The sequence below is a fragment of the Chiroxiphia lanceolata genome, chromosome 2 (genome assembly GCF_009829145.1).
Source record: "Chiroxiphia lanceolata isolate bChiLan1 chromosome 2, bChiLan1.pri, whole genome shotgun sequence".
Classification (NCBI taxonomy): domain Eukaryota; kingdom Metazoa; phylum Chordata; class Aves; order Passeriformes; family Pipridae; genus Chiroxiphia; species Chiroxiphia lanceolata.
In genome coordinates, this window is record NC_045638.1 from 70,645,462 (window position 1) to 70,672,313 (window position 26,852).

Here is a 26,852-nt window from a genome sequence, read left to right on the forward strand (position 1 = left end):
AATCCTACATTACAGCTGTGGGATAAAACTGCTTGGTATTATCACAGCCTACATAAATCTTACTAGTTATCACAGCCCAGTCCTCAGAGAAAAGAAAACCCTTTTACTTCCTTTTCTTCCAAGTCTGTCCTTAGCATATTTCTTCTCTTGCCCAAAAAAATTTAAGCCTAGACTAAAGCTAATCAGACACCAGTGCCATTACACGTGTTGGTTGGTCAGTCTTTCCAATATGCATATTCTTTCTCTTTCAGAGTCTTCTTAACCATCTGCTGGGCTGTTACAACAGCCCTGTTTTGAAATAGATCTATATTTTAACATCATCGGGCTTCTATGAAATAGAAGTAATAAATACACTAGTATCAACCACATCACCACTTTCAGGTTTTTTTTTGAATGCTGAGATGAAACCTACCTAATAAAAGGAGAAAATTATAGGCAGAATACATGAACATGCTTATGGTCCTAATCCTATAATCAGTAAATTCTTTCCTTGAGTTCAGTATTCAGACAGATCCTGAATTTAGACAGGCTCAGTAAAAGAAGATGCTTGCAGGAGAAAAGCATAATGAAAGTTTACCAACAGCTAAATTAACCATTAACCACTGTCAATGCCTGTAGCTCACTATGTTTTATCAATGTCTACAGCTGTGGCTAAGTACTGCTGAAAGCTGTATTTAAAGATCAGCCTGCTCAGTATGCACAGGATGAATTACTACCCGAAGTGATAATCAACACTCCTAAAAAGGAAACTATTTTCTGGGTTTTCTCCTCACATTGCTATGAAATATATTCTTTCATTTGAATTGGCAAGAATATTTCCCAGGCTTCTCCTTTCTAGCTTCATTTTAAGGTCATCGCTGCTTGAAAAAAATCAGCAGTAGTAAAATATCAAATTATGTTTGGAAGTGAAGCAATGCAGAGAAGATTTAAAATGTAAATTGATAAAAATCAGATATGAATTAAATAAGCCGTGAAAAAAGGTCTGCAGAAAAAAATCTTAATATTTGTAACAAAGAAGAACAATTATCTACAGAAAAGAAGCAGGAAACTATTAAAGGTTAACAGAAAGAAATTATTTATATTTCATTTATGTGAATTTAATTTTATAAACTGAACAAGCCATTTTAATGAAGTCTGCTGTCAAATGCTTTTAATTTGGATTAATATAACGACAATCTGGGTACAGTAGTTAATCATTAAAAATTAGCCCCATGATTGTGAATTTAATGTAATTATTGAATTGTCTGCTTAATATCAGAGATCTTAAAAGGGGAAAAAATTCACCTGAAATTCCAAAAAAAATAGTCTCCAGACAAAGTAAAAAAAAAAAAAAAAACAAATCTGGAAACAAAAGTTTTCTGTTTTTACTTATTAAAGATTTAGCAGTGCATAGTTGACATTAGATTTATGCCTAGAAAATACATTAACTAGGGAGTGCATTTTTATGATGATCACTGCCAGATCCAGTAACTAAAATATCAAATGATACTCGGTTGACAGCCAAGACAGCAGTAGGAGTAGGTGACATTGCCCTCTGCTTTCTTTGCCACTGGCATCTTGTTATTCCAGCTGAGATTTCATGGGGCTGCAGAAGGAGGTGGGTGCTGTGCCCTTCACTGATGCCCCAGAAAACAGCAAAAACTTCTAGTGCCTTGCTAGCATCTGCAACTCATGCTGGGACACAAACATGGTTTTTCAACATAGTTGTCAGAACATGGTAATTTACAGTCAGGTTCTGTGTACATCACAAAAGAAAGAGATGGATATATCATACAGGCATATAGAACCCAAAGAAACTGAGAGAAAAATTAATAAAAACAATAGTAATGATAATCAGAAAGGATAAGCAGGCAAAATAGAAGTATCTAGGTAAAAAATATATCAGTAAGTCTTTAATTTAATCATAGTAACTTCAGAGCTTCAATGTGAGCTAGACTTCGTGATAAAAGACATTGATATTATAAGCAGATCATTTTAGCTTCTCTAAAAGATATCGTAAGTATTCATCACTCCTTATAAAACTGTCATATCTTCTAATGACTTAGAGAATTCAAACTAGAAATATTCCAGTGTTGAGCACTTTGCAAGTTTGACTTTCTTTGAAGTATATTTGAGTTTAATTGGACCAGAACCTTCAAAGAGTTCACTGTTGGACTACCTATTGTGAAAAAAGGCCAAAAGGTAGCTCTTGGTACCATCGGTTTATAAACTTCATCTCCCAAATCCCTGGAACTTCCTGGTCACAATTCTAATCAGTAGAGTAGAAATGTAGGAACAATGATGCTTAACATCCAACAGCTACCACACAAAAAGGTGGACTTAAATTCTTAGCCAGTATTCCAGAATAATTTTTGCAATTTTCTCTTGTCACTTCTTTCATTACAACCTAATTATTTCAGATCATTTTGACTGAATGTCTACAGAATCCTGCTTACTCATTTGTCACAGTGACCCTCAAAGAACAGCATGCCATAACTTGTAAGTCTTATTAGTATTAATGAGATGTGAGTATATAATTGAATTATTGTTAGTGTCTCGTGGTCAGACCCCCGTAAAAAATAAGTTCTGAAAATGATGACCAGAAGAAGGTGACATTCTGGTCTTTTGTCATATTTTTACATTCTATGTTGAATCTCCCAAATAAAATTTCACTGAACAACCTCTAGAATAAGATCAACATTCAGATATTCATAGTTTCTCCAAGTGACAAAAATAACATCTTACCGTACAGCAACTCAAAATCATCTTAACACAAGGTGAAATGGGAATAAATCAGGGTCATCAGTTCATATCTATGCCTGAAATCTTACATGAAAATGTAGAGATTAGTGTTTAAGAGTAACAGAGAAGCTGCAAGGGAACTATGTCCTCAGTCCTGGTCTTTTTGTTGTTTTTCTGATCTTGCCAAGCAATTCTACATACATTTTGTTTTAAAATTTTAAAGACGTTCACTGTGCATCACATGAAGACTGGATGATAATGAATAGCTCCTGGTACTTTATTTTTTTAAAGGACCTACACTATGATTGTCAGTTTATGCTACTTTTTGTGACTGGGAGGGGACTCATCAAAGAAGAAAAAAAAGGATTTTTTTACCAAAATATTCCTTAGTGTTAGCTTTCTTTGTGTTATTTCCAAATTATGTAAGATAGTCCTGTCATCATGTATCTACCTAATGTTTCAGAAGAAAGCCTGGTAAAACTTTCCAAGCATCAAATGCTTCTGAATCTAAATCAAAGCTAAACAGATGCCATCAGAATCAAGAAGATCTTAATTTTGCTCTTCAAAATATCCAGACCTGAAAGTGGGGAACTGAACTAAACATTCTACACTGGACTTTGCAACAAAAACATTATAAGGTTTTATAAAAATTACCCTAGAGCACAGAAATGAAGGTTTCTGGTTATTTTTAAGTTTGGGTTTTGTTTGTTTTACCTTATCAGAACTAAAATATAAGTTATAGAAGTATTCTTCCTTAATCAAAAAAACAAGAATGTATATAAAATGTAGTCTCAAGTTAAAACAGCAAAATCCCAGAAGTTCAGCTACATAAGACAAACTGCAGACATACCTGTGTGTCAAATTTGCCTAAAATACAAATAACAATGGCTCTCTCACTGTGCAAGATCTTGTAATGTAGCTGCTTTTTCAAATGCTCCATGCCTTTTCACATACGGAAAATAGGTGCTATAGCACTTTGTTAGATTATAAAATCTACTACTATCAGAACTAAAATAGGAGCCAGCAGTGCTATTAATTTTCATGTTTTAGCTGAAAACCCATAATGCTCAGAAATACTTGTATAATATTTCAGCATTTTCTAATCTATTTTGACTCAAGGAACCATTCTCCCAGCTGTGAAATCTATGCTGGCTGACACCCCTTCTGTCTCTCAATTCCATTAACATGTGCCCATATTGCAAACAGAAATCAAATATTAATTCCTTCTCATGTCACCCCTTTGGCATATCTTGCATACCTCTGCCCTCTCCCACAATGTTCTAATTGCCATAGCAGCATATCTTACACTTTGGGAAACACTATCAAACTCCAACGCAGATTACAAGCAAAATATTCTTCATTGCACAGCAAGCAAGCCTGATTTTAAAATAAGTTCAAAGCACAGTACATATATACTTATATTTTCTTTTTACTCACAAGAGGTTCTGCCATGATGATGCGGATCTTGCGTTCAGCCAGGGTAGTAAAGTTAACAAACAAGCTCTTCAGGACATATTCGCCTGGTTTGCTGTCTGGGTCAACATTGATAGGCAGCATGGCTGGAGGTCCTTTTTCTCTCTGTGTACCAGAAACAGGTGGGACAGGTGGCTTGATATATCCGTTACCAACTGGAGAAGCTGAAATGTAGAAAACACACATTTACTTTTGGGTAATTCAACGTGTCTTAACATTTCCAGAGCACCTCAATAGCCCTCTATACTATCAAAATATAAAATTGGAGATTAGTTGCTCATCAAAGAAACACACAACACATAAATACAACTTCCATGGTACCATGGGTAAAATACAAATAATCTAACTGGAAGAGGAAATAAAAGATGAAATCTTATGTATTAAAATGGAGTGGTGCTTACTACACAGTCCATGTTCAATCTTCTTTTTTTCTTTTTTTTTTTTTTTTGCCACGGTAAGACTTGCTGGTACTTTACTATTCGAATAACATCCTCATTTCTTATCCTTTGCTTGCAGGCCAGACCAGTAACTCAGTTGTTAAGTAACAAGAATTTATTCTTAATTGCTACTCAAACCAGCCAAGCCCTGCAAGTCAGTCGTCTGGTCTTTTGACGACTGCGAGTTCTAAAGGGCCTCATTCTCTAATTATTTATACCGAGATTAGTCAAGAATGACTCCTTAAAAAACAATACACATGTCATCAGTATAAATCTTAAATGAAGAGTCAGACATGGAATGTATTCCATGGCCAAAAAATATTCATTATGTGTTAGTTTTCCTGAAAGTACTGAACTCTACAGTTCCATCTGGCACTTTTGAGATCACACCTGTTGTATTGTGTCCAGTTTTGTGCTCTCCCATACAAGAATGACATTTCTGCCATTTTGAAGCAAGGCCAAGGGAGGACCATGAAGTGCTGGGGCTTAAGGACTTGCTAGATTAGTACAGGCTGAGAGTGCTGGACTGGTTCAACCTTAAGAAGAGAAGGCTAAGGGTTGATCTTATTGCAGTCTTCAGCTATCTACTGGAGTATAGCAAATATGCCAATGGAGTATAGCAAATATGCCAAGGAACCAGCCTCTTCTTTGAGCATGGTGACAGGACAAGAGGTAACAGATCCTAGTTTGAATGTGGGAAATTTCAGTTAGATATATGGAAAAATCTTCCACTGTCAGGGGGTGATTGAAGACTGATACATGTTGTCCACAGATACAGCAGAAACTCCACTCTTGGATACACCTGAAACCTGACTTAGCGAAGGCCCTAAGAAACCTTCTCTAGTTCGCAAGCGAGCAGAGGTTGGACGAATTATCTGGGGATACCTTCCAATCTAAATTATCCTGTGAGTCTGTGAATTCCCCAGTATCAAGATACTGTGTACTAGACTGAGCTCTACTTACTATTTTTCTGGGAACTGAAGGGAAAATAAATTGAAACAATACAAAACAAAATCTTGTCAATTCACATATTGCCATTTTACATATAAAATTTTCAACCCAAAATTGTCAGGCTCAGCTCTCATTGGCAATAAAAGTCTTCAGGTAGGTACTGGTAGCATCCTCTCTCTGTTAGCTTTGCCAGAAACTTTAAAGTAGCACTGTCAAGAGCAGCCACTGTCCACTCTGAATGCAATACAAGTGTCACAATGCCCGTGAGTACTGCTAGTGACTGGGACAGAGGCGTTTTAATCCAATACAATCCATGGAAATATTGTGAATCAATACCATTATAGTATTTCCCCATAGCACTGCATTCCAGAGTGTTATATTATATGTCGCATCCAAGCTGAAAAGAAAGAAAGAGAGAAAGAACTACAATGATTGTTGCCTCACATCTAATGCCTTTAGCCTTTCCTTTGAGGAACAGAATTGCAACTACTATTGAATGTAATTGTCAATTATTAATGACACGTGACTGTAATAAATGAGATTATTGATCTTTCCTAAGTACTTTAACACTTCATGGCTAAAAAAAAAAACCAAACCCAAACCTCCAAAAGACTGTTTAAGTGTATTCAAGATGTAGCAAAACCAGACCCCAAAATCATGCATTGAAAAATAAAAAAAGATGCACTGGAGAAAAGAGAACATATTTTACTTTAGAAGAATCAGTTTATAAGTTCACTATATAATTGAAGATAAAAATGCTTTGCTTCATGTAGCTATTATTCTGCAATTGTAACACATCCATATTTTTCTTTGAAAATAACCCCCAATTGACAACTCTTCTAGATTTGTTTCCTGCAAAGTTTCATTTGATTTTTTAGGGCAAAAGAATAATAATCATGGAATCTTCTTGGCATTATGACTCTTTGCAAAAATTAAAGTGTATAAAACAGTCATACATTTATATCACACAAAACTGGTTCTAAAAATACACTGTTGTTCTGAATAATAACCTACTTCAAAGTACTGAAAAAAGAGCCACCGGAGAAGAGTGTAAATTCCACTGTTCTTTGGTCACCACCCAGGCTCTCCTAAAATTTAAGCATGAAGACAGTGGGATGCAAAGGATCAGATGCGAATTTTTATGGACTATTGAATACACTAGGTAATGGAAATATCTCCATTGAGATATTTATAAATAGCTTTAGGAAGGAGTCAGACAATATTTTTACAATTACAAATATATTTGCCAAATGTGTGGTTTTGACTGGCTCACATCTATCCATGAAATCAGTTTGATTGCCAAGTGCTCAGTCAGGAAATTTTTTTTGTGAGCAGTGAAACCAATTTTCTTAAGGATTTGTGTCCTTTGTGCAGTAAAAGCCCTGTCCTCCCCTCTGTCCTCATCCCAGCCGTTCCCAAGCTCCCTCCCAAGTGCTGTGCCTGGGTTGGGCAGGCAGGCTGCTTGCCAGCCAGTCTCTGCCAAGCACAACACACTCAGGCTGGGCTGCCTGCCGCTCTGATGGCCAGGCAGCAATCCCAGACTCCCTCTTGAAGGAATCTTCAGGAATCTAATCAAACACAAACTTGTCTTCTGTTCCTTAGGCAATTTTGGTTTAAACTGTCTCTAAGTTCAAAATTTGCTATGAAGGGTCACATAGGAGGGATGGAAGGAAGGAAGGCAGGCAGGCAGGCAGTGTGTGAGGTCACGTACACTACTTCACATCCTTATGAATAAGTTTAAGAAACCTTAGACACCCTACCTGGGAGCTGCCACCCTTATCTTCAATCACTGCGACATTCAGCCAGGATTTTGAGACTGAAATTTAAATCCATATAGTCATTGCTAGTAGGAGGCCTTTTAAGAATGATTTTTCAGATTTGTGACACAGGTTGATCTATTTTTTTTTCCAGACATCTAATTGAAAAATCACTTATTTGCATACTGTAATAGAGAAATGCAATTATCTGTGAGATTTGCCAGTGCACCAAAAATTTTTATTCTGGCTCCTCTCTGAAATATTGGACTGTACAGCCTTTCACTCAAATACAGAAAAAGCATATCCTGGGGGTTAACACCTGTCATTGCTACAGCAATTACGGAAGCTAGAGAAATGACTGACATATGACATTGATTTAGTTCAAAATTTTAAAAGACCATTTTGTAGCTGTTAACTCCATTTATGCATCTTCAGTGTGAAAAACAACATTTCCAACAGTACGAAGGTTTTGAGTCAATTGTGAGTTGGTCGTGAAATATTATATACAGGTTTGGATTTCTAATGCATCTTTTCGGCTCCATTTTTTCAAGCATTTGCATATGCTTGACATTTGCATTGCAAATATGTGACAAGACTATTATTGATATCTGTATTGATAATGTATGAGCTTTAACAGAATACAGTTTTTATTCCTAGACTGAGAGCCCTATAGAACTCACTAAAAAAAAAAAAGTTGCCTCTGAGACATAAAACTGCAAATCAAGGACTCAAAATTTAAGAAATAGTTGCATTAAAGTCATCCCTGATTGGTCCCTTTATGTTGACACATTATAATGTGGGCCTTAAAAAAAAGCAAAAAAAAGGATGTGCCCAGTTTTGCCATCTACGCCAGTGAAACACTGCCCCATTAAACAGGCATAATAATTAACATGAGAAATCACCACATATAGTTTGCATGGGTTTATGCAGAAGATGTGTGGGACGGGGTGGGTGGAAAGAATGAGTTATACTTGATTCGAGACACTGATTGCCTTGACAGATTTAGATTTTACTACCTGATTTCAAAATAATAAATGTTATTCAAACAGAGGTACCAGAACAGACCACAGAAGCATTTAGTTTGAAAGCATACATATTGTAGGGTACTGCTTACCACACAAGTACTGCATTAAGCTAAACCCTTCACCTAGAAAAAAGTAGCTCATTTCCCAGGAGAATGAGTCGTGATGCACATGCAGAAAACCATGGTAAACCTGATGCCTGAGGACTCTGCAATAGCAGGGAATCTACAGACCAATTTTAGAAAGTTGTATACATATTAAAAGCTCCTATCCTAGGAAAATCTCAAAGATTAACTATGCTTGATCAACTATAAAATATCTGTACCATTTTGGGGTGAAATTCTGTCTGAAACACATTTTCTTGTTTCCAATGTTCCCTATTTTTCTACTATATGTACAATAAGCAGTATTTCAAATTATACTCTTTTCCTAAAGAATATTTTCATTTAGTTCAGGCTATAACCATATTATTTTCTCAATGTTATGTGTTTTTAAAAATTAAAAACAAGGAATAAATATCAAAGTAGCATGGTTGTTGTCACAACCATATACTATTGCTGCAGAAAGGCTTATTGACATAAAATCTCTGCTGAATTTTTCCATGTATTGATCATTTCATGATCCAAGAAACAGCTGTAAAAATGTAGAGTAGTTTAGTGTACACACATGGTCAAAAGCTGATAACGGGGATGATAAACAGTCTCTGCTATGATCTGCACTACAAATATTTTTCTTAAAGCTGTAAGAGGAACCAAAACAACCAAACGATCATAATGCACAAGCCAAGAGTCTGTGCTAAACTGGATACAACTTCAGCCATACACAGTTAGTAAATTTTCAGTATCTTTAAAAGCAGGAAAAACAGAGGCTGCATTTTTTTTAGTTAACGGTGTCAAATTTACACTTTAGCAACAATGAACAAACTAATAACACAAATGCAAACATCTATTTGCAGTATTTTCATACCTACCGAGCCCCTTTATAAAGCTGATCACGCTGGATTTTCTCCAACATGCTACTGTAATATCCATGAGCCTGTGAATACCTGAAATGTTCCACTCCCTTAGTTAGAAAAGTTAGAATCCTTTTCTAACTAAAATCAAAAAATAAATGAGTTGCTTCATAATCCTATTGAGAAAGACATTTCTTTCCATTTCTCAGTTTTGTTTTTCAACAGACAAAAGCTGAAGACCTACAATGTGTGAGCTAGAGCAGGCCTCCTGATCAGCTCAGCCTTTCCATAACCAAAGGGGTAATTTTTAGCTTCAGCATATGATGATGACCACTCACAGAGTGGCTACATGTCTATATTTATCCACAAGTACATACTATGCTGACAGATTAGTGAAACTACTTCAGGCACTCCAAGAACATGAGACAGGATAATGGAGTTCGACATAAACAAATCATGCATATCAAACACACGTATTATCACACAATTCAAGCTAAAACCAATTAGTATAGAAATGCAAAGCACACATAGAACAGAGGATGGGTTTTGTTTTGTAACCAAAGTCTTTTGGACAAAAGTACACACAGTTAAAATTCCTTGTGATAAAACCAACCCAGTATCTCTTCTCATGTCAAGGATATGAGAAACCACATAACCTTAAGTATAAATGTATATCTGCTGCATTGACTCTTCAGAAAATTTGCTTTGTTTTAAAACTGTAATTATAATATTAAAAGGAGAACAGATTATTAAATAAAGCATGATCCTTGATTAACAAGGATATGGTTAAGTGCCACAAAAGGTGGTTTTTTCCACCTTTGAAAAAGAATATTTCCAATAAATTCAAGATTGATAGACAGAGAATAAAAGAGGAAACTTTTGCTGAAAATAAAAGTCTAGCAGATCCATTTTTATCTTGGTGAAATACACAGTAAGATTCCCAAGGAAAATGTTATTCCAGCATATTAGTAAGATGCAATAATAGCACTAATTTAGTGTAAGCATTATTTTCATAATTAATTTGCTACTAACGTCTGGTCTTTTTTGTGTTTCTGATTCTTTCTTAGGAGGACTTGTAGTAAAACATGAAGACAAGGAAGAATTCAGTGCACATCTGAGTCCCACATTCAGACTATTTGGAAAGCAAAAGTGTAAATTATTGTGGTATTGGTGTTGGCCTTACTCTTTACAGGGAATGAATTTCATGCAATATAAATATTTGCCTACATGTTTTGTTTACTGCTTCTTTTTCATTGTTTATTAAAAGAGTTGATACACCAGGAAGTAAATATGCCCCTTTTAAGATACTTCTCCCTGTTCTACAACTAAGCAAAAGGAGGTTATAGCAATGTGGGGGTCACCCTCATCTCCCAGGCAACTAGCAACAGGTCAAGAGGACATGGCCTCAAGCTGTGTCAGGAGCGGTTCAGGCTGGACATCAGCAGGAATTTCTTCACAGAAAGGGTTGTTAAACATTGGAATGGACTGCCCAGGGAGGTGGTGGAGTCACTAGAAACGACTGGACATGGCACGTGGTGCCATGATCTAGTTGACTTGATGGTGTTCGGTCATAGGTTGAACTCAGTGAACTTAGACATCCAAACTAAATGATTCTCTGACTCTGTGATTCTGTTCTCAACTGCATGCTTATCTCAATACAGTTTAAACTAATTATTAAAATGAATGCAAGAAAGCCTGACTGTGTGGCCTGTAGTGATTTCTAAGGTCCATATACAAGCTGCTGTATGAATCTACCATAAGCAACAGCACTGCAGACAGAGATTTCCTTTTCTAGTGCTAGAAATCATTTATGCTTCCAACTGTAGTGAGGCTGGCACACGTTCACTCAGGGATGGAGAGATCTGTAATAACCTTTTGCATATGCATGTCCCAGGCACAGAGTATCAACTGTGGAGCTTTGAACTACACTTAACTGAATGTACTACTGCAAAGCTTCCTCTATTTTAATAAAAAATATAAAATAAGCAGTAAACAAAACACACAGGCAAATACCCATATTGCATGAAATTGATTCCCTGTGAAGGCTCATTTCCCTCAAGGTGAGGGAATTCTTTGAATCGAAAATTCCCTCAATGACAGCAATATGTAAACATAGACAATAGATACAGGCACGTACAGACAACAAGAACATATGAGAGAGTCTATATGAAAAAAAGCTCAAACATATTTTCCCTCTTAGTAGAACAAGGTTGTTTCCAAAAACTGGAAATCTCAGTAAACATGTATTTTAAAACTCCAGACATTGAAGACTCTGTCTAAAACTGTTCAAGGAACTACTGGGAGAAGACAGTTATTCTGTGCAGCTGTCTTGACACAAAAACACAACATAAAACTATCCCAACTCACCCTGACTATCAAAAGCCTATTTAGTAAAAATACAAAATTCTTTGAGAAGAGTTACTTGGTTGACCAATTAGACAGATGGTCTGCAATGTAACAAAGATGAAACCCATGCAAAACAAAAGTCTGGAAGTCCCTATGCCAGAGGAAATACTATCTAGTCTAAAAGACAAAATGGAAGAGGTAGTGAGGTCAGTGGGGAAAAATACAAAAGAAGTTCAAGATTCTGGAGCTGTTTTGCACAGCTCATTTTCTGAAAACAAGTGTAAAGGGAATAACAGATTTGGAAGGACATCCAATAAACTGTTGAGATGACCTCAGTTCTCCTAAATGGATACCTTAAATACTTGATTATGCTGAAATTATAAGGGAGAAAAGGCTAATTTATAAATTTCAGAGTCCTTAATTTCTTTAAAGAGACATGCCTCAGGAGAGTCCTTTGTGTATGGGGAAGAGAAAGGAAGGAGATATTTTCAGTGATAAAGATACTCCAGGACTTGGCCACTGATTTAACTAAGACCAACATTTTAAATTATTCCTGTCTGAGGACTTAGTGAAAAAATGCTGTTGCCAGGTTTAGATATATTTATTTCACTCTTTTCAGAATACTTGTGGAACTACAGAACACAATTCCAAATCCTATAGATTTGGTTGGGCAATCTTTGTCCAAACTTTCTATTTATTTACAATAAAAAGAGAGTGCAGATTTTATGTGAATTCAAGGAACAGCAAAGCCAAAAAACAGGAGACAAATAACTTAGTGCATCCACTAAGAAGTGGCAGAGTTGCCAATAAAGTATAAACTTTGGCCAACCCAACTACTATATCCAGCTTTTTGTGTGTGTGTGTGCAAGTGCACATGTTTGCTATTCTTCAATTAATTTTCAGTATCTTCAGGGATGCTATAAAAAAGCAAGCCTAAAACAGACCGTGTGGTATCCTCAGTGAGACTGAACATTTCAGGTCATAATGCTAAGTAACCCCTTGTAGTAAACCCATTCAGCCCTCCCCCAAATCCAGGGGTGGACAACAATTTGCCTAAGAACATGTACCAGAGGTGGTCACTTCTTCCCAATCAGATCCAATCCTCTGCAGGATAGAAACAAAATGCAGCATCCATAAAAATAAGCATATGGCCACTTAGTAGGCCTTATGGATGCTAAAATACCACTTGTATGGTATGCTCTCCTCTGCACGTCTACAAGGAGTTCAAATGTTCATTCCACTCAGATGCTTATGAAGCAGCCATCTTCTGAGAAGAACACCAATAGGAAATAACCAGTTTAATACAGATATCTTTGCCCAAGCTTAGAGAAACATTAGAACAGTCCTTACACAAACTGACAGGTCTTACTAAGATGGATGTGGTGAAGTGCCTGTTAGCTTTGAAGCCAAGGCTCTTGTTCAGCCTGGTACCTTGGAAAGGGTAAAACTGTTGGTTTGGCTTTATTAGTCACTAGTAACCTTCCGGCCCTCACATCCCAGCTGCTGGCTGGTAGGTTTGTAATCCTCAGAGGCACACTGCAATTCTGTGCAAGAGTGGGGTAAAATGATGTGAGAGCCTGTAGAGAAAAGCAGTGAGTGGAACACATTTTCTCCTCTTGCATACGCAAGGGATTCAAGAATGATGACTGCCAAAACAAACAAATAAACAGGAAATCCTGTCATATGTGTCCATCCACTGTCTAAAGGCCTTTTCACTGACTTGGCAAAGTTCCTAGTAACTATGATCCTGTAAGATGTAGACCTTCCCTCTCTCTTTCTCCTAAGTGACAGGTCAGGGGTTGAGCAGCTTAAAAATGTTCCCTAGGTTCTTATCTCAGAACTTTGCAAGACATCTGAGCGAGGCAGGAAAGCAATTGTCCTTACTGCCCATTCTCTTTGCTTACCATTTATTTTTCTACTCCTTTTCCTCTAAATCATTATTTTCTTGTTTACATATACCACTGTGCTGAAGATCTAGGGGAATCTAGGCATGTAACATAAAGATTTTTAGCTGCACCAATTCTAGAATTTGCTTGGTTTATTATGAAATTAAAAACTGAAAAAGCTAAATGACATGGAAAATCTTGTGGAAAATCTAAAACAATTTTCACATTTGAGTGCTTCATTTAGGGGTGACTTCTTACTAAAGGAAATATCTGTGCTGCTTCTGATGGGATGCAAATCAAACTAAAATACTTTTCAGTTTCTGTGTTTTATATGGTAATGACATGCTGCCTCTTTGAAGGCTGACTTGGGATTACAATATACTTCCAAAAGATTTCAAAATCCTGGTATCCTTTCTATGTAACTTCAGAAGGTTTTTTTGGTTTGGTTGTTTGGGTTTTTTTTCCTTGTCTCTTCCAGTTATTCCAAAAGTAAAAACTTCAAATAAGGGTGAAAAGACAATTTCAGCTGAATAGATGGTTTTCGGTTTTTTAAAAAAAAAACAAACCACCAACAGAGAAAAGGTTTATTTCTGAAACTACATTGGAATTTTTTTTTGGTTCAAATAGAGCTTAGAAACCATTTTATTTTAAATAAAGACATTCATACTCTTCCTTTACACTTTTTCAGGTACAACGGGCAAAGGCTACCTCCGGTTTGGTTTTGTTGGATCAGAAAATAGCTTCCTATAAAAGTTTTAGACACATGTTTTGTTGCATTTGCTTTTTCTTTCAGAGACAGGGAGATGGAGGTATTCTTGTCATTTTGTGGTTGATGGGTGTTAGCAGAAGTATTTTTAGGGAACTTGGAAAAGTGCCAAGGATGCACAAGGCTAAAAGAGTCTAAAGGAGAAGGAATAGTTACTTACAGAAGAGGGACTGACTAGCAAGCAGGGAGGATGTGACCTGCATCTATCTTCCTTCCCTACTGTGCTGATTTTGATTGGGGTAGAGTTAATTTTCTCCACAGTAGCTGACATGAGGCTGTGTTTTGTATTTTTGCTGGAAACAGTGCTGATAACACAGGGATGTTTTAGATGTTGCTGAGCAGCACTTACACAGAGTCAAGGCCTTTTCTGCTTCTCACCCCACCAGCAAGTGTGCTGGGGGGGCACAAGAAGTTGGGAGGGGACACAGCTGGGTCAGCTGACTCCAAGTGACCCAAGGGATATCCCAGACCATGTGGTGTCATGCTCAGCATATGAAGCTGGGGGAAGAAGGAGAAAAGGGGTACATTCAGAGTGATGCTCTCTGTCTTCCCAAGTCACTGTTAGGTAGAATGGAGACCCGTTTTCCTGGGGATGGCTGAACACCTGCCTGCCCATAGGAGTGAGCAAGTGGCTGGGTGGTGCTTCGTTGCCAGCTGGGTTTAAGCCATGACATCTATACATTTTGTCTTCGAGGCAATATACTTTTCCTTTTCTCCTTAAATGTTTTCCAGTAAAACTGTCAGAGTCTGCATAAGATGGAATTTTAAAAATATATTTAAACTGTTTATTTTTTACTATAAAAAGACATTAAATGCTTGCATCTTCCTATTCAATTTCAATAGCTACCTCAGATGTTAGAACAGGAAACCATCTCTGAATTTTTGCTGTCTGTTTGTTCACACTTGCTCTTGCAAACCACTAACATGTTGGTTCATGCTGTTAAAAACTCCTGTCTTTCACTGGAACAAACCCAGCATATCCAATTGTGGATGATGTGTCTTCTGTGCAATGTACACAAGTGTATGAAAACCTGAGCATGTTGTAATGCATATGTGCAAACAAGTATATTTTACTACTGATGCACAAAAAGAAACAGACTGTAGCACATTTACCTCTGAAATTGCATGGTCTGAACAGTTCTAGTGACATAACATTGTTCAATGTCTAACAGTTGATTTCCTAGAGTTTTGCTTATTTCATGCCATAATAAAGGTGTTGTGTCTAGTTATGTTTCAATGTGTAGTACTAAGAAAAATCCTCAAAACTGTAGTTGTTTTCTTGACCTCATCTTCTGATCCACCTGATCTACTCTATGGCTGCCTTTTAGAGAAAGTTACAAATTTGGCCACCTACGGACCAAATATCAAACTTAATCTAGCCATCCAGGCTCCGGGTAGAGTAAACGAAAAGAGACTGACGTTTCTAGGTGATCCATCATACTCTTCTTAGATTCTTAGTTTACAACAGAAAAAATCACTTTCTAGAGGTGCCTATTACTCATCAGTGATTACTGAAGAAGAACCAACAACAAAGATATACAGCCAAGTTATAAGTGATGACTTTCACTTTTAAATCTGTAGACTCTTCAAAAGCACCTCATATGCACTAAACTGCATTGTGGTGCATTTCAGCTGTTGCTGGCTACAATTCTTACCCTCGCTTGTGTGGTTGGAAAATGGCACACCACCAGGAATAAACCAAGCCACAAGCTGGATCTGCGAACTGGAAGCTAAACCTTCACAAACCAAGAAGACTTTAACCAAAATGTTGTGAAGCTTTCTGTGATGAAACCACAAGAGAGATTTCTGTGAATAAAGACTAACGTGAGATAGACATTCATTCATGTTTCCCTCTACAGCGTAGAATACAAAATAACATCTATACCAAGAAAAATGAGAGAAAAAATTTTGCAACCAAAATCTGGATTAATAATTATCAGTATCGATCCCCTACTCTATGTCTGATTGAATCATTATTGTCATTACATAATACTGGTTGCAGCAGCACATTGTCTACCTTCTATATTAAATGCTATTTGGCCTCTTCATTTAGCCATCTTTTATTAGCCACAGACCATTATGATATGGTACAATCTAATAACCCTTTATTACATTACATTAACAATTCTTCTTTGAAAGTGGGTTCATTTGTGTCTTAGCCATAAACCTAAATGCAAATGTAAATGTTTGCCGCTTCACTAGACTGAGAGTCCAGGACATAAATATTTCCTGTGGTGATCCTGAACACAAGACAATGACTTTTACCATCCATATGAGCTCAGCAAAGGTTTTTGAAAGTTTGGCTCAAGTACAGCTGCCCACTGAAAAACTTTCCCTTGAACAGGTAAGCAGAGTTCATGGAATTTATCTGCTGTCCAAGGGACCTTCTGCATGATGAGACAGTTGCAAATACCTAACACAACACAGACAGGACGTCACTCTCATGCTGGTCAATGGGCCATGACAGAAAATTTCTTCCATATATTGAAATGTCTAAATGTTTTGGAATAAATGACTGCCAGAAATATGTTATTAAATTTGGAGAGGAACAGGCACCTATAGAGATGAACTCAGCATTATTATGAAAATAAAGAAAGAATCCTAGGGTTAACATTGGATTTTTCAAATAAACAGCTTAAACCCTGTGAAAACAGAGTAACTAATTAAAAAAACCCAAAGAACCTAATTACATCTGAAAATAATAAAAAGACTCCTTTTTTAGGGTATTCAAAGGGAAATTCAGTATTCCTGAGGGCTGGGATAATATTGTATCAGATTTTCTCAAGTGTCAGCAAGGGCAATCCAGGCAACCAGAGAACAGTTGGCTTGATAATCGTTCAGGAATGGTTGCATTTGACTAATAAAGAACCAAAGTATAATAATATAAGCATAGGTTTATGCAAAGCAGATTTTATTAAATTAACTGTATCTTTTTACGAGATTATAAATTTGGCTAGCAAGGTTGAAAGTGTAGTCTTATATTTCTGCTTGGCAACTGGGTTAGCATCTTACCAAACTGTAAAATGAGAACCAAAAAATCAATGTTCACAACAAAAAAAGATTAAAAGGTAGGTTACAGGTACTTCTCAATTTGGATTAAGGGAGAATCATACTCTAATTAATGTACTTCTAGTGGAGGTACAAAGAGTAGTTCTTGGTCCTGTACTATTTATCCTTATTGCTAATGAGATAAAACAAAAAGAAAATTTTTCCTATAAAGTTTACAGACAAAACACAAATTAAGAGTGATAGAAAAAACAGCAGAGGTCCTTCTACTCTGTCTGAATAGCATTTTGAGAATTAAATGCAAGCAAATGATATACAAGATATTAATTCTAACCTATGGAGAATTGCACAGACAGAGACAAGGCCACACAGACAGAATAAGGCTTTCTATTCCTGGGAAACACTGATTATGAAAAAAGGCCTGAGACCAGGATGACTAATGTGCTGAAAACAGGCTGCTATTCTTGTGACCTGAAGAGCTATGGAGAGCCTTTTCAAGCAGTATAAATGAAAGCAAAAGCAGGAAAGCTCTACTGCTTCACTGCCAGTGTCTCCGCAACCACTGCGGGAGGCTCAGTCCTGTTCTGATGTCTGCAACTTGAGAAAAGATGCTGATGAACTAGAGGACATTCAGGAAAGATAACTATAACTGACTGCCTTCAGATTTCATATTTTAAAGAAAGAGTACATTGTCTTAAAGTTTAGGTTAGTTTGACCATGAGAAAGTTACACTGTCATATCCTCTAATGGCAGGAATTTGCACTTATTGCACGTACAAGGGCATCTATTTGTAAAACATATTTACATGGAGCCACTCAACCCAAAACACCTTTTTTAAACAACATAAGGACTCAAGCACTTCCAAGGTGTGATTCATTACAATAAACACATCTCAAGCAGCCCACTGTACCCTGAAAATACACATATTTCTCTTCACTGGCTATCAGGAAAGTCAGGTTTGCCTATGTCAGGTGTAATATAAACATTAAGAATGCCTGAAAGTTAGGTGAGATGACTTCCATGCCCTTTAAGCATGAATATTGGAAATAGAAATTTGCTAAGAGACAGTTTTTCATTCAGTAACATTCAATGTCTGCAATTTTAAACTAGACAAACACATTAAAGAAGTTAAACACAAAGGGAGGGAAATTAACCGACAGAATGCTATTAAGTCTGGTGCTGATTCTTCCGTTATTGGAAATTTTAAATTACCATTTTTTTAAAGACATGCTTTGTCTCAAACAGAAATTAATTCACAGAAGCATAAAGCCTGTTCTATGAGAAGCACAGATTGGATGACATAATGTTTTTCTGGTTGTATAATTTATGACTTGTTGAATATATTAGTAGAAAACATAGTGCTGAGAACAATCTGTCATTGGTAAAAGTACAATACAGATGTTTTAAGAAGGATTCTTCTTTCTCTAGTCTTGATAATATTAAGAAGTAGAAGTCTGAATGCCTATCAGTACTTGTTTTCTCTTTGTACATCCAGGTAAAAATATAAATTGTGTGATCAGAATATCTTTGTGATAGATGTAATAATCTCCTGCTCTGATGGTTTGCTTGTTGAACATGATTTGCCAAAACAGAAGCTGATTGCAAGGGTTGTTTTGCAGAATATACCTCAAGAGAACATGAAAGTAAAGGTAACTTATTGGGATGATTCAGTTTTCATATTTTAAAGAAAGAGTACATCGCTGGAATAATTTATAAATATGACTTACAAGTAAAAGTGATAGCCATGCAAACTAGTGGTTTGTCTTAAGAGAATGCTTATATAAAAAAGTGAAGCTCTCTGAAGGTGCAGTGATGTGCTCCAGGGAAGTCATATTCCACTATCTGAGTGACTGTCTGAGGAGCACAAAAGAACCCTGGCTGAAATGCTATTCTTCACAGAATCACAGAATATGCTGAGTTAGAAGCGACCCACAACGATCAGAGTCCAACTCCTGGCCCTGTACAGGACTGTCCCCAAGAGTCATACTTGCTTAGTATCCCTTCTAGTCTCATGTCCAAGTCATTTTAGGAAGATGTTGAAGAGCACAGGGCTCAAGATGGAGCCCTGTGGAACTCCACTAGTGACAGGTCACCAGTCTGATGTTACCCCATTCACTATTACCCTCTGTGCTGAACCAGTGAGCCAATTGCTCACCCACCACATGATGTGTTTATCCAGCTGTGTGCTGGACATTTTGTCCAGAAGGATCCTGTGAGAGATAGTATTGAAAGCGTTACTGATATCCAAAAAGATTTCATCAACTAGCTTCCCTTGATCAACTGGGTGGGTTACCTTGTCATAAAGGAAATCAGGTTTGATAAGCAGGACTTTCCTCTCATGATGCTGTCCTGGCTGAAGGACAGCACTGTCCTTCAGCTTTTTTTCAATACCTCCCAGAATAATCTTCTCCATAACTTTACCAGGCACTGAAGTGAGACTGACAGGTCTGTACTTTACAGGGTTCTCCTTCTTGCCCTTCTTGAAAACTGGAACAACGTTCGCCAGCTTCCACTCAGCTGGGACCTCTCTGGGTTCCCAAGACCACTCAAAAATCACCCAGAGAGGTTTTGCAATGACATCACTCAGCTCTTTGAGGATTCTGGGATGAATCCCATAAGGCCCCATAGATCCATAGGGATCCAGCTGGAGCAGCAGATCCCACACAATTTCAGGGTCAACAGGAGTTGATCATTCTCACAGTCATGGTCCTCAAGCTCAGGGCACTGAGATCCCCTTGGTCTGTCACCCATGTTGAAGATAGAGGCAAAGAAAGTACTGAACACCTCTGCCTTGTCTTTGTCTCTGTTTGTGAGGTGATAATCCTCATCCTGTAAAGGGCCAATGATATTTCTATACTGCCTGTTGCCATTAATATATTTGAAAAAACTCTTTTTATTGCCCCCCACATTTCTGGCCAGCTTCAACTCCAGTTGAGCTTCAGCCACACGCATTTTCTCCCTACTGCAGCAAGCAGCATCTCTGAATTCTTCCCATGTCACTTGACCTTAATTCCACTGAAAGTATATTCAGAGGCACATGAAGGTAGATTATCCTGAGAATCTGGAAAAGGCTAAAGTGCATGTTACAGATCACCAACAAATGCCTGGTCTTCTGCTACAGAACCAAGCTGAATAAAAAAAAAATTCAAGTCTTCTTTATATAGTAGCACAGTATGAAATAAAATTGTGTAAGAAAATTGTATATTGTATAAGAAAGGATGTGGTAATGCATTACAGAATTTTGTATTCCAACTATCGGACAGAATTCTTTTCATTCTTTCCTTGTGGCATCTAAGAAATTCACCAAATGTAGTCAATTGTCCTGTCTCTGTCCCAAAAGGAAGTTTACAACACTTAAGTTGAGCCTCCAAGAGGGGCAGCAGAGCTCAGAAGAAAACCACATATTTCTAGTATTAAACAAATAAGTCAGAATTATTCAGTTAGAACCCCCCAATTTTCACTGTAGAAAGAAATTAAAACAAGAAAAATATTGACCTAAAAATGCACAAATGGTTTTGTTGATAGGTATGGAATCAAACAGAGAATTCAAAGTGAAGAGGGTAGGCAATGTGTGCCACCGTTCCATAAACTGTGATCTTACCAAAAATTGCATTAGTTACAAGCATCAGATATTGTTATGGGACATCACTGTGCATCAAACACAATGACAAGCTATATTAGCATAATGGGTTATTATTCCCAGATCCATGTGATCAGTACTCCATGGCAACCCAATGATAATGAACGTCTTTGTCAGTTAGAAAGCATGTACAGAACTATATGAAGCACAAACCTCAGGCACCTGAAATGGTACATAAGGCTGTTAATATACTAAGAATTTAAACACCAGCATTGCCATTTCTTTCCACATATACACAGAAATTTTCCCCATGTTCTCAGCAACCCTCGCCTTTGTGGGGACATTGCATTTTGACGACACTTTCACTCAGGGCTCATCAACTGAGAAGCTGGATGCTTAAACCCAGCCTGTGGAACAGACACCATAAAAATGATCCAAATGATTGGGTAAATCAGGGAGCAGCTCACAACAGGATCAGGCTCCACAACAGCCAACCTGGGCTCAACACTGCCTTAGAAACATCCTCCCAGGGACCTCACATTGTTGGGCTGTTCAAAGCAGAGCAGAGAAGCAGCTCCTGTCCTTTTCAACTGCTTTTTATGTAGCAGTTTAACGGCTAAAAAACTCGCCTAGAATGTGGTAATTTTGGGTTAAATCCTTAATTAAACTTCAAGGTTTTGAACTCCCATCTCCCACCTTCTTGGGGAGCACTCTTTTTTTCTGGCTACTGGCCAGAATGGTAAGGTTTACCCACATCCTGCTTGTTCGAGATCTGATAAATTTAAAGACAGAATTCAATGTGCTTTAAATTTGAGATGAAATGTAACAGCAAGCATAGCTCTAGCTCAGTTGTTGCTACTTACTTAACCAATGGATGGGAACTACTAAAAGCAATGTTGTAGTGAAATTATAATAAAAAGTAACATTGAAAGTAAAAGTATCTGAGCAAGGAAATGCCTATATTGGCATTTCCTCTTGTTCTCATCACTGTGTTTTAGATAGGTTTCACAAATTCCTCCAAATCAGATCCTTCAGATATTTCTACCTATTTTCTTCCTGAGTCATGTTAAATAACTCATACAATATTTATCCTCATCCTAGGCTTCTTTTTGATTCCTAGTTTATTGTCTCACAAAGCAGAGCAGCAGACAGGACAAGGATCAGCCTCCAAAGCAAGAATCCCCAGTAAAAGACATCCTGGGTTGGGCACAGAGTATCCTTAGGATACTAAATGCCACTAAGTAAAAGCTGCACAAAAAAACATAGGAACTTTTAAATGCTATCAAGTGTACCCAGTCCGGACCAGTCAGGATCAAACTATTAAACCAAAATAAGTCAGTCTTTCTAAAAAGATGCCAGTATAATGACCAATAAAATGAATGTCCACTGAACACTGATTTTCTTCTACTACATTCTAACCAACAATAAATGCTGCACTTGTAACAGTAATATTTGTTGCTGTTTATTGATGTTGTTAACATCTTTTAACAAGATAAATGAAAATGCGAAAGGATTACAGTTAATCAGATTACTTTGGAGACTCCAGGGTATGTTAAACATGACCCTCACAAATACTAGGCACTTAACCAGAACCAGATGGATGGATGCTGTCTCCTGCAGCCAGGCCCAGGCCACTGTCTCCTTTGGTGGAGGCACAGTGAAAACCTCGGGACTTCAGACACTGTTCATGGGCCCACATTGGTAGATTTTACACGTTGGGTAGATGAACACTTGACTTTAAGACATGACAGAAAATTAAACCCTCCCGAGGAAGTGGAAGGACAGATGAGAAAAGTCACTGTTTAAAGAAGCATGATTACCTTGTTAATATGTTTAGACAAATCTCAGGCATGTCTGTGAGCTACACACACTGGCTCATAACACTTGATTTATGTACTAAAATCTGAATGCCCTTGGTCACCTTAGCTGCTCAGTAGACCTAAGCTATTCTGAATTACTTAGCCTTGACCAACAGAAGAGCACAGAGATCCAACCAAATGAGCTGTTCTGTGGCAGCTGTCTATCATAAAGGTAAAATAATTAATGAATTAATTTAAAATATATCCTTAAAGGTAAAGCTGGATAACCATCCTGAAATGCTGCAATCTATAGAGTAATCTTTTATTCAGTATTACAGAACAGATGATGTCACAGAAGTGAGTTACATAACATGAAATTGTAAACATCGGGCACAAGAACTGATAAAAAATTGTATTATGTGTTGTTTTTTAAAAAAACTTTACAATGCATTTTGATTTTATGAGTCTGGAAAAAGAAATCAAAGATAACTTTCTTTTCCTGAAAAAAGGATTGCCTAAAACTTTACATGGAATAACTAATACGGTAATTTCAAAATACAGTTCATATGTTTTTAAAAACCACACATTTAATCAGTCTAACTCCAATTCTATTGATGTAAACAGTTAAATACTCTCTAGCCTTCACTGAAAAAGCCTTAAGACAATGCTCAGCTTTCTGAAAATGCTGCTCAGTATATCTTACTTAAATTATCAACGCAGATATTCATCACTGTGCCAGTTCTTCTATAGGTTATGGAAAATCATAGCTATAATTTGAATCCACAATGCACATGATTCCATGATTCAAAACAGAAAAAAAGAGATTGAAAAAGATTGTCATTGATCACACTGACACTTGTGTCAAAAGAAGTTTAATTCCTGAAGACCATTTTCTGAATTAATTAGAAAGACATAATTATTTATTGTTACATACACACGTAACAATAATTTATCAATTTGAACCTTCCAGTGAAAAGTTTCAAATTCTGCTTCTATAAAGTGGATAAACACATCCAACCTAATAAATGTAAACTATATCTACTTGAAATGTCTTTTCTGGATTTAATATTATAAACCTGAAAACTTTACAACAAAAAGTCATGCCCCAAGGCATAATGCAAATGCAATCTTTAAAATGCATGATATCTCAGGCAGGCTTTAGGAGAATTTACAATACGGTTGAAATTTGGTATGTAAAAGTGGCAACTGTGCAAAAGGATCTGAGAAGTATTATACACCTCTTTGTAGTTAATTGAGAAAAATGCTTGAATAAAATCAGTGGCAGCAAGTTTGAAGAAACTGTCTCTTTACTTTGCAGGCATAGGTTCCTTTTTGTAACAAGAAAATTACTGCAGAAATAAATAACAGATTTTATGGCGATCTAAAAAGAATAGTAGTAATATTAGGGAGAAGGCCCTTCTAAGTATCTATTAATAGCATAAACACTTGATAAATTTAAAAAATATCTAACTTGCCAGTAGTGTGATGCTTCCATGTTACTCCTTGATGGACTGCTGTTTGTCCTTAAATAAATGAAAAACCCTTACTTGTAAATGCCATTCTCAGAGCTTTGTTGTAGCAGACAGACCCCCAGAATTTCCACTTTGGGCAAAACAGATATGAGAATTGGCCCAGGAGTAGCTATGCATGGACCTTCTGTCACTGCAGCTGCAGTGAGAAGCCCTGTTTGTCCCTTTCCAGTGAAGAGCTGGCCCTTACATGACAGCTTAAGAATGTAGCCAGTCTTGTTTTTTTATGTTTCTGAAATAAATTCTGTCTTGAAAGACATTTACAGATTCACATGGTAACTACATTTTCAGATTTTTACTCTAAATAATTCCTTATTTCATTTGATTATTATTTTTTTCTCTTTTTTGTTTGCTAATACTTGCACACTTCAGTGTAAGGATGAACACAAATGTCACTACATGCTATGTACCTTCTTTCAAATCCCTAATGAGAATATAAAATAAATCCTAGAGTCCATCCCTTCTTAGCTCAACCAAGCACAACTGCTTAGCTCAACCTAATGTGGTAAGAGACAATCAGCAAGGGTACTTTAATATTTACAGTGCCTCATGCCAATTTTTAACGCGTTCCTCATAAAACTATTATGCTTGAATTCATGCTGAGTGACACTCAAATATTCCCTAATACCCAAATACATGGTTTGTTTCTTCATTCATTTGAGAACTCTATCAAAAGCCCCCAGTTTTGTCTGATACCCTCCCTTGGGAGTTGCTAAAATAGATTAACTTTTATTAGTACCTTATGCACTGCCTGCTGTATTCTACAAGTACAGAGGAAGTTACCTGCTACTGCATTACAAGTAGTAATTAATAGAATAATAATCTGTCAGGAGTATTTCTTTGTACATCTATATGCTTTCCACTGTGCTGCACTACCTCACTGGACTCAAGCTTTCAGAAGCAAGGTAATATAGAGGACGTATGATAAATCTGATGCCAAATGAACCAACTGTTGACCCAGTTACCTTAACAGCATGCACAAGTCACTTGCTGTTCTCCTCACCTGATAACATTTAACACTTTCTGTCACCTAATCCAAGCACTAGGTAAAGGAACGCATACTCTGTGATGAAAAGATGTGCTATAAAGCAAGGATTTAGGATGGAAATCAGGTCTTCTGCACTGCATTCTGCTCTTGGGAGGGGATTTCTCTGTCTCTCACCTCCCCATCTCTCCAGCTGCTCTCTTCTTCCTCCATCTCTACAATCTGGTGTCTCCTCATGGCTGTGTCTTCCCCACCTCAGGCCCTCTATTCCAGCTCCAGATTCCCATGCACTGTTTGCCCAGTTAAACATGGCTGATCTCATCCTTCAGCCCTCTCAACTGCATCCCATCCCTCCTCCCAGTCCTGTCCCTTCACCCCCCATTCTCCAGTCTCCCCTTGGTTCCATCTCATACCAGTCACTCTCAATTTCACTCCCACCGTCTGGGAAGGATCAGTTCCTCTACTTCTGATTCCTTCTCCCCCATCTTGTCCCTTCATTCCTGCTGGCTCTTTGCTGGGCTTTTATTGCACATTCACTCCTCTCTGCCCTTGCTTTCTTTGTGCAGTCACTGTACAGAGGTAGTTGGCTGTAAGGTGTCTGTCCTCCACCCATTCCCAACATCCTCTTCAAGAGAATTTTTAACATGGACAAACAGGGGGCTTTTTGCATTTTTTCATTCTTAGAGAGGGTAAAACCATTTCTGCAGGGAATTCGAAAATTCACCTTCAGGGACGTTAAGTTTAGAAGTGCTTTAGCTCAAACTGCAGAGCTCAGGAAAAATTATTTGCAACAAAGAAGAGAGGTTTAACATAAAAAAAGTAGGCACAGCAACATACACACATATTCATTAACAAATACTATTTTTTCTATCTTTTTAAATAAAATTCCAAGCTATCTATATTAACAATTAACTTTTAAATTTAATTAAAGCAGTAATTCCGATTGTGTCAGTAATTTCACTTGCCATGGAAGTCTGCAGCTCCCTGTAACACTCATTTCTATCTGTCCTCTCTCCCTTACTGCTTAAATAAATGACAGACAAATGAGTAAAAACAATAAACATTTTTAATTTCACATTCCCTTGGAAAATATTTTCATCTTTGCTTTTATGACAAATTTGTTAAAGATTCACTATGGACACACTAAGACTTTGCTTAATTTACTACAAACCCTGATGACTTTTGTATTTCAAAAAGTGATACACTCCAACTTCTGATTCCTAGAGAATCAGAAATGCTCTCAATCAAACACTCATCCCAGGAAAGTATACACTGCTCTGCCACATTTTCCTGCCTATGAGCTATAGAACAAAAATCAAAATAACCACCTAGCTTTGGCTCAGATGGCACACAGACAAAGGGTGGGGTGAGGTTATTTGTTTCAAACATCTGCCTTCAAAGAAGAAGAATCATAGCTAAGTAATTTTCTTCTCATTTAAGACATAACTAGCAACAAATATGCATGCTGTGGAATTCAAAATAATCCTGTGATATTTCCATATTAAAATTACTACTTACTGCCAATTAAAAATCTCTGTATATGATAACTGGTTGAGTCATGATTTATAATGCGTCTGCCACTTGGCTACCAAGAAGGTGAAGGAAAAAAGGTTCTTCCATTAAAGAAATAGAAGACAGGGTT

At 37.1% G+C, this 26,852-nt stretch overlaps 1 protein-coding gene across 7 annotated transcripts in view; it reads right to left on the bottom strand.

Moving 5' to 3' along the window:
- The window catches only part of FRY (FRY microtubule binding protein), a 236,195-nt gene that overhangs the window by 129,606 nt on the left and 79,737 nt on the right, over positions 1-26,852 (bottom strand). For all 7 annotated transcript variants that reach the window (XM_032678002.1, XM_032678001.1, XM_032677997.1 and 4 more), the window contains one exon: positions 4,159-4,358. In XM_032678002.1, coding sequence (XP_032533893.1) covers positions 4,159-4,278 — 120 coding nt within the window. In that variant the 5' untranslated portion in view covers positions 4,279-4,358. The remainder of the gene's footprint in view (positions 1-4,158; positions 4,359-26,852) is intronic.